The sequence below is a fragment of the Daphnia magna genome, linkage group LG10 (assembly GCF_020631705.1).
Source record: "Daphnia magna isolate NIES linkage group LG10, ASM2063170v1.1, whole genome shotgun sequence".
NCBI classification, from domain to species: domain Eukaryota; kingdom Metazoa; phylum Arthropoda; class Branchiopoda; order Diplostraca; family Daphniidae; genus Daphnia; species Daphnia magna.
In genome coordinates this window covers 8,802,795-8,818,687 of record NC_059191.1, presented here as the reverse complement: position 1 = coordinate 8,818,687, position 15,893 = coordinate 8,802,795, and the positions used below count along the sequence as shown (strand labels likewise).

At 43.0% G+C, this 15,893-nt stretch overlaps 1 protein-coding gene across 1 annotated transcript; it reads right to left on the bottom strand.

Moving 5' to 3' along the window:
• Positions 1-71: 71 nt before the first annotated feature.
• On the bottom strand, positions 72-14,498 carry LOC116932283. The gene is given in 4 exon segments (XM_032940052.2): positions 72-1,992; positions 2,089-2,266; positions 12,488-13,459; positions 13,461-14,498. Coding segments are annotated over 4 exon segments (2,607 nt in total). The 3' UTR covers positions 72-1,573.
• Between the last annotated feature and the right edge of the window lie 1,395 nt (positions 14,499-15,893).

The window sequence follows — 15,893 nt, the reverse complement described above, 5'->3', positions numbered from 1 at the left end:
AACACTACTACCACCTTCACTTGCATTTTTCAACTCAAAGAATGTAGGACAGGTAAAAAGAAGACGTGGCATTAGCATCATATGGCTTGTATTTTACCAGATTGCACTGTTAACAACATTGAAGTGCCCTACCATTAAGCACCAAACATCATAGCAATCTGGCAATAATAAATAATAGATAAAACAATAGCTACGTTCTCTCATAACAAATTGGCAACGATTCCACATCTAAGGTCTTATGTTATTATGATGCATCTATTTCTCCTCTGAATTATTCAACCACCGTATACAAATGCTTTTCTTGAATTTCCTCTTGAAGAACAGTGTGACTCTGGTCAATCATTAGTACATACTTTTACTACTCAAAACGATCATTCTCATCCGTGTAAAATTTGCAGATCAAACTCAAATATCTACACAATTTTTCGGTTTCAAAACTATGCGTGGAAAAAATGGTTGAAAAGGTAAGCTGTATAAAAAAAAATCAAAACAGTGAGTTCACTCATTCACAGTCGCAACTCGGAGAACTTGCTGTCCGATCGTATAAATGGATACACGGCTTACAACAAAGGCAGATTCGTAACATGTCAATTTTTTCCTGGGAGTTCAAGTAAATGGGTGAACAAATGGACTCCCTCAACGACCACTATAATATATCGGTGCGAGAAAAAAAAGGCTGCTATTTATTGTACAGTTCACTAAGAATGGAGGAATTCATGGGAAAGAAAACGACAGGCCATTGGAATAGGAGCTGGTTAAGTTTCAAAAATTTCCTAGGTTTTCATCATTCTCCCGTACACCACCACCATTGATTTCGTTGTGGTCGTCGAATTTGCGACGTGCCAAATCATCGCCATTTTTAACAATCAAACGGATCAGCTTTTTTGCGCTATACTGTCACACATGTAGAGAAAATGGCAATCTATACCAACCGCGTCCATAACCATAGAAATCATACAAAGGTCGACAAGTTGTACCTCGTTATTCGCCAACAAATTTCATACCTGATGTGTTAGAATATTTTTTTAAAATCTCAGTTAATCGTAGTAGTACGAAATAGAAAGATCGTGATTTGAACAACAACGGCAAAAGAAGGGGAAAACAAATTTCTAAAAACAAGCACTATTTTGAAATTGGGGAATCTGCCGGGTTCTGTGGAGCTTCGAAAATGGTGAAATTAAACTGGAAATGAAATCGATTTGAAGGAAATAAAAACGACTAGAATTTTTGTTTTTGTTTTCAGGAAACTCTTCGTGAGTGAAGAAATATAAAGTTTAAGGTAACTTTGAAAAAGAAAGTGAATCAGCGATAAAGAGAAATGAAAAGCAATTTTTATAAAATCTCTGCGCGATGACTGATATTACGTGGATTTCGTGAAACGCTAATCTGAATATAACGATTTCAACTGTGTTTCATGTGCCCGATAGAATTTGAACGACGTTGCTCTCAACGCACGCGATCGTCAACAATAAAATGATGCGGGAAAAAAAAATATTATAAGTGACATTACCTTTCGCTTTCATGTTAACACACTCGAACAGATAATGAATACGCGCCAAAGTCCGTTGCGGATTTACGTGAAAAAGTGGATAATCGGAAGCATGGCGAAAGGAAGCACTATTGTTCGCCACGGCCAAACAAAATGCAAATTATTTGTCCACCCTCTACTAGACAATCTGCTAGTTGATAGTGGATCCTTGCCTAACAAGGGAGTACATTGGTCATTATTGACTTCTGAGTCGACGTCTAGCATGTCTACGTCAAATTCGCTAATCGAAGCCGTCACGTTCGTGTACGTTTGTTGACACTCTTTGTCAGCCTCCACTGTTCCATCTTCTTCCATCAAGCCAGATATATCACCCAAGCTCGCCACACACAGCGACGGATCGATGTCCGGCTCGAGGTTGTACTCTAGCGTACACGGCCGGTAACAGGGTCGTTCACTGTAGGCAGAATTAGTCGACTGATTGGTAGTTTCTCGTACATCAGGATCTGCGTAAGTCAATCGAAAAAGAAGTATCCAAGTTAGAGCGTGTCTCCTTCGTGCGAATGCGTAGATTGCGCATGCGGCGTGCGAACAAAGTTTACCTATGCAAAGAAACGAAGGCTCTCCAGCATACTGGCTACCGGGTCCTGATTTCTCGGCCGGTAAGAAGTACGGACATAGGCGCTCCACTTCGTGACAAAACGTCCGACATGGCTTGACACGATTTCCATCCAGCCACATCGGCAAAACCATGGAACAGACCCATTGGCGATACGCAACCTAAACAACAATTTACAATGGAAATCAATGTTATTGAATATAATGAATAATCAATTAAAGACTCCGTGTTTAGCACGAGAGGGAATGCTAGTCAATAATATCTATTTGCTTCTCAGCGTTTCATAAATGGTGAATGGTCGATGAAAATGAGCGCATCATATCAAGCAGTTAGAACGAGTCCAATAATAAGCGTTAGCAAATTACGAAAATTATGTGTATAGAACCCATTTGATTGCAACTATTCGATACGTATTCTCTTCAACCCTGTCCTAAATATAGAGGGTACCAGAAACAAAAGATGGGACCAGAGCAATGTTCTTCCGATGAGGGATACGTTTCTTTCTGATAAGCTGCTTAAAAAATTAAGAAAAGTAGTGTGAACCAATGGAAATGCATATCTTAAGCGTCTTTCCAGGTCGACTAAAATTGAATACATCTTTTTTTTTGTTCAAATAAAAATTAAAAGGCACAGCTTATTGATTAAACTCAAGTTCCTATAGCTGACAAAGTTCAGCTACACGAGTTAGTCCGGTACATAGACAAGATGTGGACACTGTCAACGCTAAATAATAATTCCTGATGAATGCCATCGCGATGGGGCTTCATAACGCTAGGAAATGGGGAGACAAACGGACCATGGAGAAATGACCTGTAACAAGTTTCATCACATGTCCATTACCTAATATATACTGGACTTTTTCGAAAGTGTACTGGGGTCGTATGATGCACAACAATCTACGCAAAACGGAACCCAACTCAACTATAACAGACTCAAACTTAATGGCTGATACTGATTGAAATTATGCTACGTTTAGTTGACCATCCACTGTACTTGATTGGCATGACAATACATTGCAAAGCACTCAAAAGATTGGGAAAAAATGGAAATTGAAAATAGGATAAAGAGGAACTTTTCATCGATTGGAATATAGAACTAAAAAAAGAAAACCAAAGAAAAAAGGAATACCCAACTAGTAATTGTACCAGCTTGGCGCTCATCATCGTATCGCTAAATTGATTACGATGTAACATATTCTCTAGTTTGTGCTTGGCATTCTATATACGTCAATTGAGGCCGCCTCCTGATGAAAATATTCCTGCCTCCATAACGCAATCTGAACACACGCACATCTGCCTCAAACTGCGTTTTATTGTGTGTGTGTGTGTGTGTACCTCTACGGTTGCGTCTGGCGCAAGTTGTGCGCGGGCGCCGCTCCAAAGAGAGCGTGCTTGTAGCACTGTGTGTCTGTCGAAGCTTCAAGTTTGTTCTTCGAACTCGGATCCTCCTTTCCTTCTCTTTTTGGGTCAGACGCTATATTGATCGCGTCCTGCCCAAAACAGAGGAAAAAGACGGCACGAAGAAGAAGAAGAAACAGATAAGTAGAGATGATGAAAGAGACCGAAAAGAGAGATGAGGAAGAAGAAAAAAATGCGAGACGGGAAGAAGAGGAGAGGGTTTGCGGATGTAGGAACCGGGGCCCGTCTCTTCAAAGACAAACTGGCTATAAGTAGAAATACAGCGAAAAGAAATAAAAGAAATGTCAAGATCTCCTCCTATCCCGATCATTTGATGTTGCAATCTTTCTTTTTGCTCTGTCGTGCTTTTAATCATTCATACGCTGTATTCAATATTGGATAGGTTTTATTTTGTTTTCTTTCTCAATAGCAGTTTCTAGGATGGACGGTGTGTTGGAATGCTGTGTCGTTTTTAACTAAGCAACCAAGGAGATACCAAGTCTACCTCCAAGTGTGTCATCAATGGCATTTTAACGCTGTTCGATGTTTGTCTAAACTTATATTACAGGGCCTCGTAGTTTTCCTATTGCAAAAGACGAACTATGTACTTAAAGAGTTAAACAATCAATCCACTTTCATACCTTAAAATGTCAACATTCACTCCCTAACTCTCAAACTTTATAAGCAGCAAACAGTTTAACCCCGCCAGCAAAATTAGCATACAGCAAAACACAGGTATGTTATTCAAGAATTAATTCCCCCCCCCACCCGCTATTTGTTTACACATATCCGAAGCGAACGAATTCCTGACTACTATTGCGTGTAAAATACTCGACAATTTGCAGGTACCACTGGATAGTTGTGGAAGGGGGGGAATAAATTTCTCGATATTTTAAAAAGGATAGTCAGACTTTGAACAATTCGGATAAACCGTTGGCGAAGGGGGAAATTCGGCCGCAGTAATACGAGATTGTCGTTCCCGGTTTAAGTCGTGGTGCACACAAATGGCCGAATGTATAAACAGCACAACGAAAGACAACAGTAAAAAAAAAGAAGGATGGGACACAAAGACCTACCATCCTGCAAGAAAGTTTATGCCCATCGAAAACGCTTTCCATATTACGTCAGCCCAAATATCGATTTTCACTCTCCCCGTCTTGTTTATCGTTGCTCTAACCGTTCTTCGATTCACCCTGGCTTTCCGTTACAATTGCCGTTCACTCTCTAAGCCTTCTTCTTTTCATACCTTCCCTGGAAAGGTACGTGCGAAAAAACTTTATCATGCGGAAACTAGCGTGCATAGGCGCGAAGTTGGCACGCACGCTCACGCTTCTGCTAATTGTGGATTTTAAACATGTCATTTTCCCTCTAGAGTAATTACAATCGATGGCGCTTTTTTTTTAAATGGCGACTAATAGGTGAAATTAAAAGTATGAGGAGCTATGCTGCTGGTTGAGTCATATAAGGTATGTTACGAAACCTAATAATCCCTATGAAAAACGCTAATGAAAGCTGACGATTTATGGGCAGAGTAATTTAGATTGTGTGTACCAGCCTACTAGGTGTATCCTGGGCGGCACAGTATATACTAAAATAAATGAATGATGATGAAATTTTGCATTGTAGACTCTGCGGAATGCAAAACTTTCGAGTGGGAAAGGCTACATTAAAACGTGAATGTCTACCTGTAAAAGAAAACGGATTATCCAAACAACGGAAACTAACTTTTGAAGAAAATAAAAAATGCACGCCAGGATTTTCTGAGTTGATTAGAGTGGAGGCTGATAAAACAGTTCTTTTACGATCATTTCTAATGAACGTAAGCAACTGGGTAACCAGGTAGCGCAACGAAACAGTCCGACATGGCCCAACTTTAGGTGTCTATCGAGGCTTGCCCAATCAAGAGTAATGGCAATTCGAAAGCAAGTTGGTGTACGATTCAGGTTTTACCACACCGAAATGAAAAAATTTCTAATTTCTCAGCGGATGGGAAGATTTACTGTAACCAAGTTTTTATTTACGAAATTTCGTCTACTTTGAAGCCAGATTAGCATTTAGCTTGCCGTAAAATTGGCTACGTTAACGTCGCTTGCACAAGCTGTCATTTCGATCGAAAAATAAAAGAGTATCTCAGCTGATCAGCTAATGGAGTTACGTAACCAGAGGGCGGATGACAATCGAAGCGACTCCATTTCATCAAACCTACAAAGTGAATTTCAACCCTGAGTCAGCTGATTGCCGAGATGTTGGGGGAGCCTTTTCGAACGCATCACGTTCTTTATTTTGGCTTCAGCCATTCATCAGTGAAATGCGTGCCTTGGACAAAACGTAGCACCGGGCCACTCGATGATTTTAGTAGCAGAAGCCCTTCTCCCCCCAGCCCAGATAAGCCAGCAGACGCCAGTGAGATGGTATCGACCCACCGTCTGTTGTTCTGTATGTCACGTCCGTGCACAGCTATGTACTCTTTAAGACGAGACGTATGATGTTCTACAGACCACAATTGAAATCGATGCTTCTTCCTAACTTTGTGTCTTCTACCTAGTGCGTGTACAGAAAAGGACTGTACCGATGTACGCAACACCACTGATTTCACCTTTCTTTGACATCGATAATACAGGTGGAGACGTAGACGTGAGAATAAGCTGATTGATGAGTTCGATTGTTTACCTGTGCAGAGAATACGTGGAGTCTTTTGTTTTTTCGCGTTCGCTTCCTATATTTTTTTTGGGGGAGGGGATTAAACTTTGACTCTTTGGTCACGGTCGCAAGTCACCTGTGTGCAGCTAAAAACGAAAGGTCGTTGACGTGATTTACGAAAATACATAATTATTTGTTTATTTTTATTAAACCTTCAGCTAAAAGTGTGTGCATACGTCGACGTTTTTAGCCTAACCTTTCCCTATTTCAATATTTGATGCGCCTTTCCCATCGCATTATTTTTTGAATTCGAAGCTTTTCGTATAGTCGCCAAAATGAGAAGATTGGAAAAATGTCTGGAAAAGTTACCACAAAAGCAAAATAATAATTTACCAGAATCCCATTAAGAAATTGGTAGTTTTCCCCGTTGCCGAGTGCATGTTTTATTATGTCGCTTTGCGCAGGTACTCTAAAACTAATCGGAGATTACAAATCTGCTTTAAAAAGTACAACTTTGGGAACCGAATGTTTTGTACTGCCATCATCGCTAGTTAGTACAACACACATCAAAGCCATAGAGTTCAAAATAAGGAGAGGTGGCACGATAGCCATCGATTATCTGCTGTGGTCAGCAAAAAACTAAATCGCCATCTATCGGGAGAAAAAAAAATAAGGGATTGTTTTTTTTCCCGAACAATTCAGAGACTGTTCCATCAGAGGTGATAAGAAAAGCGTGATCCGCAAGTGGTAGCACTCCACAAAAAAAAAAAAAAACGGCAAAAGCAATGACTTGCGTAATTGTCTATGGCATATTTCCTAGACATGCCAACACATCGGTATATAAATGATTGATTGCACAACTTTTGTGTGTGTTGTTATGTGCGCTCTTTAATGAGACATAGACTTTTTGAACTTGGCTTCTCGGGCAAACTTTTTGGCATTTAGACTGCACGATTAAATGAATTAATGGCGGGGGAGGAAACCTACAATTTTCAAAACATTTTCTCATTCAGAAAATTAAATGGAATTTTATGGTTGGTCTGAACAAAGAAAATCGCCACCGAAAATTGAGGTTTAGTAAGCGGACCCAGAGTAATCGAGACCGACAGATTCGTGACCCTTTTGCTCCAAGTCTTACGAGGATTCTCGCGGGAATACCAAAAATTTGCATTCAGAAGCTCTCGCGCGTAGACAATATCCAATGCAAAATAATGAAACTTTCCAATGAAATGAGACGACACACGGCAGATTGCCTTTTCATACAGCGGCGACCGCTGCTGGCCCACGGTTAAAACATTTCTACCATTCTCTTTATGTTGATTAAGCCCAACATTTAGTAGTTCAGAGTTGTAAATTGCGCAACAAATCAAACTACCCAACTACGCTCTGTTTTAATTTACGACATTCAATTTAATTTCGTTTGGTTGTTCACTTGAACTCGCAATGCAATTTCTTTCAACACTACGAGTCATTCAAACATTAAGAACTCGTTCTAACCGGAAAAATAGAAGCAAAGAGTTCATTGCGACTATAGTGGCGACATATGGCGACAATTTCGTGTAGTAATATTGCTATGACATAGCCACAAAAAAAAAAGGGCGGCAGGGGAAACGGGGTGTAAACTAATAAGCGTGAGAGGCTCTCTCGAAGAGCGTACGAGACCACACAAGTCTTGCGGTCGATCGAATTTTCCCAAATGAACGACGTGTACAGTGAAAGGCTACGAGCAAGCAGGAAAAAAAGGGGGGGGGGGATTCTTCCAATTACGTTTGACGCGCATACAGATCAATGATTTGGTTGGAAATCTGCCAACTTACACGTTTTTTTCTTTCACCCATTGATTTCCGGCCGGATGTTAGTAGAAATTAGCATTCGTACGTTGCTATATGGTAATACAAAAATCTCCCCCCTCAAAAAAAAAAACGACACGGTTAAGTCTTTTTATTTGACGATGTGATTATACGACATTCAAAGAGATCGCAGCTTTATGACGACTGTACTATTTGAAATTCTAACAACAGGCTGATCTCTTCTGCTTTAAATGGAACAACGTTCGAGCACTGGGCAACTTCAAAGGTTGTCGTCAAAATGATATGGCCTAAATGTCAAACGAACATTAAGCTCTTTCTGAGTTGTTTCCTCATCTCCAGATTAATAGCACGTGATTCCCTTTTTCCGATTAATCCGCTCCTTCATCCTTTCATTCCTCGACACACTGACGAGTGACGACTCACAGCTTTTTGAGACTTTCGAGAGGATCGAGTCCGTTGTAAAGGAACAACGTGACTTGTTTGCCATTCAACGTATTCACGGCCAAACTTTCAAAGTGTTGAACGAAATTTTTGGAGGGATTTGCAGTTAGGTGGTCGCCGTATAAAAAGATTCGACGCGTTCCAAACCTTGGCCGAGTGGTTCTTTTCTCACCGTCCACGTTTATCTTGAAACTAAGTGCATCCTCCAAAAGTTTCGTTAACCATTTGAAATGCAGAGACGTGACGATCAAATGTCTAACTACCACATCAATTTTTATCGGTTTCAAACGTGTCGTTTCTTGTGATGCATCGACATCAAAGGATTTTTTTTTAAACAAGCTAGACAAAGGTAAAGCTGTAATTTTGTTCTCACGCCAGCGGGTGATAAAGGTAGCGAAAAATGGATTACATGGAATGTGAAAACTGGATGAACGAAACCGTAAGAAAGCACTACTGCAATCATTTTTCTTTTAAACCAGGGAATTGTTTATAAATGATAGTTGCAGCCGTTCGTAGCTCTTTATCGATTAGATACAGGGTATAGCTTTTGTATGGTGAACTAGTGTCACCTGAGCGCAGTGGAGGCAAGTCAAACACCTTAATTTTTTTTCAATTCAAGGGGTCTCTGTTGCAATCCAACAATCAGAATTACAAGAGGAAATCTCATTTTTCCAAAGGGAACGTTTATACGGATCGTAAATAATAACACAAAGGCAATAGGACGTTATGGTTTCACACCTACAAGAAAACATTAGATTCGGGCTCCCTTTGACGGCTGCTTATTGGATATGGCAAACTATCAAAACGCTTTGCCAAAATGGGGCAACGTTAAAAACAAAGTTACTCAAATGTCGTTGACTTCTAGAAAGAGTCGGGGAAGTGGGGATGGCAGAATGAAGACAACAATTGGCACGGAACAACGGAAGCCTTTAACGAAAAACTAAGAATTCATCAATGAAGGGCACGGCAATTACCATATTTACTGGCGAGTGCTCTTCATCTAGAAACTATACATCATTTCAAGGAAGATAGCAATTACAGATGCCGTATCAATGAATTTTTTTTTTTTCAAAACAACTAGCATTGATCGCATATAGAATCACGCACAACTGTCGATAAAAAAGCCAAGCGGATGCAAGCCCATCCATTTCTGAGTCGATTGTTTGGAATTTTAGAAATTAAAAATCGTTCAACAATAAAAATGCATCGAATTATTGTTGAATAACTTTCGCCCTTGATCCGTTTGTCAATTTGAGGTAAAGGGGATCAAAAAGTAGACGCTAGAAGAAACAAAAAGAGCACTTAATTCGTGGCTAGAATTGAATAAAATAAAACGAAATTGAAGCGCCGGTGACTGCAATAAAGAAATGCACGGAAAAAAATAGGGGACGCAAAAGCGGTGAGGCTGCTTTCAAATTCGCTATTGTGATGAAGTGGTGGCAAACACTCGTTTGACGACAATCAAAAGCCTCAAGAGTTTAGGGGAGGCACAAAAAGCGGCGGAGATGTTCAAATTTTAGAGACAAGCAACAACGAAAAAAAGGGGGGAAAAGATAGATAATCAATGTGAGGTGAGCAGGAAGAGAACAGGGGAAAAAAAATGAGTGTAGGATCTATCGTATTTACGACGCGTACGCAAGAACGGGCGAGTTGTTGACACGCAGACGGCAATCAAACAAGAAAATCCTTTTTCTCAGTTGAGATTTTTTGTCTTTTTCTCCTCTGCTTTGTCAGTTCCTCCCTGGGTTTTCTGTCAATCTCTTGTCGTCAGTTAGGCCCAGCCACCCCTTTTGTCTTGTTGAGTCAATGTACAGTGTTGTCTCGCTCTCGTTTTTTTTTGTTCTGTCTGGTTAGTTTCTTCGGCGCAGGCCTACCAGCAGAAATAAGCTGAAGGGATTTCGGCCATTTTGTTCCATTTCCCAACGCTACCCAATTCAGCAGTCAGCTCGCATCCCCCCCTTTATTTTTTTCTTTGGCATCCAACCACTCCACTATGCGCTGTATCACTGCTCACGAATCGTGTGGGTTTCTGCCGTTCGTCGCCTATAACTCGCCAACCCATTGGCAGAATACAAAGTGTCTGCGTAGAGGTCGAACCCATGGACCCATCCATGCTCGAAAAAGAGGCGAGAGAAAAGAACAAGATGGCCAAGAAGAAAGGAAGATACAGAGCGGAAGTATCGCCGCAATGACGATCTTCGAACAAGATCTAATTTCCAAGTAGTAACCGATAACGGGGAAAGAAAAAAAATAAATAATGGGGGCCTGACTGCCTTTAGAGTGAGGGTGGGGGTTCTCTTTTCGTCCTACACACAAAGCCACACAAATGAATCGAATCGTCTTACATCGCGTCGACTCGACTCTTCGAACTGCTTCGAACATACCGACCATGCGCTTGTATTAATAGATCGATAGAGCACGTCGATCTCTCTCGAACAGTCAGGTTCTAGAGTTGCTGGATTCCCCGCTATTTCTTTTCGTGGTCGACGTTGCGTCCAGATTCGGGCAGATGGCAGATTTGGAGTGAGCTCTACGATAATGCAGTATGCACTAGGTACATGTGGAAGAGTGGGACTGTTGTCTTCCATCGTTGCGCGCAGTTCAAACAAAGGCGGAAGAACTGGCCAAGTCTTTCGCAGCGAGGGAGGAAAAGCAAAGCAAAGTGCGTGTTATTAAGTCAATACTATAGCAAGTCATGGCCATTTCGACATCAAGCCTCAAACTTCGAACGCAGAAAAAGGAAGGAAAGCGCGAAAAGGAGGGACTGAATGAACGAAAGTAGGAGAGGGATGAGGCGAGATGAGAGATGAACCTCTGTTTCCTTTGACATTAGGGGATATGGACATCCCGTTCCTTCCTAGTTTTCTTCTTCTTCTTCTTCACTTCCTTCCCTTTCATCATCCTCCTCCTTTTCTGTTTCCTTTTCCTATCCGCCACTCGTCTGCCTCTTCTACCCTCTTCTGCTGTCGTCTCTCTCCCATCGCCTTTTGAGCCAGTCAGGGAAAGATGTTTAGATTGCTGGCGGAATCAATAAAGTTGCAGCCGAAAGCACAGGTTCGCCCGAGAACCGCGCCCGTACAGCCCCGCGTCTGCTAACTCTGCCCTTTTGTTTCTTTCTCTTAGTATCTCGAGAGTCCGTGCGTCCGTGTGTTTCGTCCTTGGTTCTTATCCTCCGTTACAGTCGATCCCATTGGCTCCATGGAACACATTTGTCAACAACCCATCGTACACATCCAAGGCGAGTGTGGACAAGAGGGAAATGCAGAGAAAAGAAACCGTATCGATGATAATGGAGACTTGAATCGAAGCTGATATACAAAGAGAGAGAGAGAAAGAGAGAAATGTTCATTGCCTCCTTCCTTTTTCATTGGAGAAGCAACGAAATATGCTTGTATTGAATTGGTTAGTCAGCATAAATTAGATCACACGTTGGACTGCATCAAACACGTTCGTTTCATCTGCGTTAGAAGGGGGGAAATCCCGCTGCAACTGCTAATTCTCGTCTGTTCGTTAATAGTAATCAAAAATGGCTAAAGGTCTATTAGCTCGATTTTGGGTTTCCATTGTGAACGTTTTTAATAATTTCTATTTTTTTTTTGTGTTTTAAAAAAAGCCTGCCTCTTACGCAATTTAATGTGCAAGTGCTGCCGCACAACTTCAAAAACAAAAGATGATAGATATTTTAAAAAAACGCAAAAAGTAGTGGACACATTCCGTCAATTATAGAAAAAAAAAAACTAGCCGAATAATTCAGATAACGGCATACCAATAGATTTACAAGAAAGTCGTTTGATACATCAAATTCGGTAAGCCCCCAAGAGTTGCCTGCAAACTCAATCATACCTGAATGCTAACGTCACGATCGATGCTCGAAAACTTCTCTAGTGAGCAGTCAATACCAAAGACTAACAGCGCACACTGTTTGGACAAAGCTCTCACTCGTAAGTGTACCTCACTCGTAACCTTTACCGACGAGACTTACAAATGCATACGGGCTGTAAATGATTTGACGTCGCACGGGCGCACAACACATCAATTTCCCAACTACGATTGTTAGCAACTATTGTGCGCGTAAATAAATGAGTAGTCCTACCTTGCATTGGTGGCACGAAGACTTGCTGGAAAAAGTTTGGCCACAGTCGTAGCGTCGGATGATATCCTCAAATTGGCACACAAAGTGGGCGGCTAGGTTGTCCAGGCGTTCGACAGCTTCGAGGTAGGCATAGCACTGCGATCGGCTGATGGCGATGCCCTCGCGCATCGTGTCACTGAGAACGTGCCACAAGCTGTAGTGGTAGCAGTGGTGCAGGTGGTACTTGCGTAACGTGTCAACTCGTTTGGCGCCATCCGCGTGGCCGCAGATGCACTCGGCTGACGACGGCCCGTCATCGTCAGCATCGCTTTGCTCTCTCCTACCGGGCTGTAAGTAAGGAAGGCACTGGCTCGCTTTGGCTACGGCTGCATCCGCATTCCTCAAGCCATCATCGTCTGCTGGTACTCTATTCTCGTTCCGTCTCACTTCGCCCCTCGTTCCGCTGTTTTTCTCCTGTCTTCCGTCACGGCCTGATGCGGAATCCGAGGGCCGGTAGCCAACGACACCATTTTTACTGCTGTTGTTATTGTTGGGAGGCATCGGATGGGCGAACGAAACAGGAAACGAATTTGTTTCAGGTAGGCGGCAAAAACGGTCGGACGGACATGCCGGAATGGTCGGCTGAGGAACGCAAGACCCAGGATTGGGTCGAATCCAGTTGAGGGGCGAAGAATTGGGTGTGTCTCCGGCAGCCGCTCGCAGGATGAGCCCGCCGTCAGCCGCTAGCCACGGATTAAGAGAATCAGTCATGGGCAAACGGTCACTCGCTAATGCAGACGATGACTGTGCTGATGAAGACCCTAGCGGTGGCACGGCTTGAAATGGGGCATTGGGTGTGCTGGATGAAACGACGACTGAACTAAAACTGCTCAAAAGAAGCACTATCGCCAGGCAACTGGATGAAATGGTTGGTGTAGAGCTCAGAGCGGCTGCTCTTCGACCGAGAGAGTTGCGTGAATAATTTATTATTGTCGAATATGAGCCGCGTAGCGTTTCTCGCCACCAGCATAGGCAGTGCAGATGTCGGAAGACGGAAGTCGGACCGACGTTTCACCAATTGGTCGTTGCCGACGTTATTATCCAAATGGGTACAGTTTGGTCGCCACTGAGAAATGACACAAGTCCACTGAAGGCCACCTCGTCGGTGACGTGAGAGCGATTGGGTGAAGACATCAGACAGACGGACATCGTGGGTGTGGTTGGATGGCCACAGCCAATGCCACCAGTCACGTAGTGTCACCTCACACTTCCTGATCCGTCGGACATGGTCGCAATCTGAACGAAAGGGACGAAGAGTGTTTGCCCAGACACGATCTCGGCCGCTAACGTGGTCACAACGGCTATTGAATTTATTCCCATCGTCACTCACACGTTGAGAAAAGCAATTCAATTTTGAATTCAAGCAAAACGAACGGTCGCGGAATTTAGATCGGCGCAACCAGATGGACGATGTCCGAATCAGTCGGCTAAGAACGGCACAACAGAGCAGTACGCTGTCAAATATCCAAATGGAGAAGAGTGTTCCATCGGACGTCCATGCCGGCAACAAAAGTGGCTCTCCACTGCACGATTCACGTTCATCGGGAGCTGGAGACAGGGAGTGAACCACTTCTTTGCAAGGTGAGAGCGTTAAAAATAGTGGATCGATGCTAGGTGGAAACGACGAGACGAAAGAGGATGGCAACAACGAAGCCGAAGATGATTCAAACAAATGGAAGACCAAGGCTAGAAGGACCAGGAAATCGGAGACGACGACGACGAGTGCAACTAACAAAGGTATACTACTCGGCCAATGGCAGGCTTCTCCATCAATTGCAGCTGATCTTTGGTCTTGGTCGGCCGGTAGCGATGGCCGGCCGTGATTCCATTGGAGTTGTTCTTGCCCAGTGAATCGAACTCGTTCGCTTAGACGATCCGATGGCACTCCCAAATAGCTGAAACGTGGCGTAGAGTTCCAGAAATGACCAGAGCTGGGACTGGAAAGAAATCTGGTCAGTCGGATAGGCTGCATGATTACGGATGGAAAAGATGTGGTCGGACGCCACCTGGTCGCCACACTTTCCATGAGAGCGTGAACGATTTTCGTTTGCCTTCTTCGTTCTCTTTTCCTGCTGCTGCTGCTGCTGCTCATTGAAAGGTGATGGCAGCGAAAGCAGATTGACATGACCAAGGCCTAGAAGGTCCGCCGCTACTGCTCCGCCCGGCCCAGGCATTGCAGTAGCTGGGCTGCAATACAGTCCCGGCGATCAAAGCAAGACGCAATCGCCGGCGACTAGCCGATGCCACGATGCCAGCTTCTCAGCAGCTACACGCTGCTGCCTCGATTCGTGAAGCAGAAAAATGTTGATGGCTGCCAGTTCCGCTCCAACTGTGCTGCCTCCGTTGCGATCCCTGCCGTATGGATCTGATGGAAGGCTCTTTTCACTGGATCGTGGGCGGATTTCTTTGCCTGTCTGTGCAAGCTCGATAATGCCTCTGGTTCTCAATGATCGAATGACTGCTTGCTTCGTAATACACGACGCTTCTCACTGCAAGATTGCCTTCTCGACATTGAGAATAATGCCTTCTGAGCAGGATGCTGTTCTTGTTAATACCTTGGTGTGATGTCGTTTGCCTTAGGAAAAAAAAAGAGGGGAAATAAAGAATTAAAAAAAGACACACACACAAAATGGGGGAGGATACAAAGAAATCAAATAGGAAGAGCAGAGAAAAACAAAGAAAATGAGCTTGCTATGATTTTACTCAGGAAATAACGCTTCCTCTCGTGACAGATTTCTAACGTCGGAAAGAAGAAAGTTAAAGATAGGGACAAAACGCTTAAAATCGGCAATAGGTGCAGCAGGCAACACTTGATTACTTTGACTGTGCAATCAGCGATCGAAGTTGTCAGGGAATAACTACCACAGATCCAGCACTCATTCCCACTGTCGTCTTCCACAATCACTACGTCACTTTAATATTGCTATAATATCAGCAAGTGGGATTGTGTTTTAAGAAACTACGGAGCCACCCAAATGGAGTGACAAGAGCGACAAAGCCAAACCGGAGTTCACTATTTCCGCTGCTTTTCGTTCACTACCCTTCTCAAGCTGCCACTCTTGTCTCTGTTCACTTCACTCGTTCTCTTCCAACATCAACCCCGTCCTGATGGACTCTCTTTTCACGCCCGCGCAAAGCAAACGAGTTTCACCGTGCCATCTGTAAAAGGATTCTAGCACTGAAACACGAACATTTGGAAAACCAACAGATTTCTTGTTTCAATTGCACATACATTTACGAAGATCAAATATTGCACTTTTGTATGACGATAATGTTGATGCAGAACCATTACCTGTAATTTTAACTACATGTTTCTCTAATTCAGCGAGCATGTCGAAATGGCGCCTTCTGCTTGCACCACGTTTTC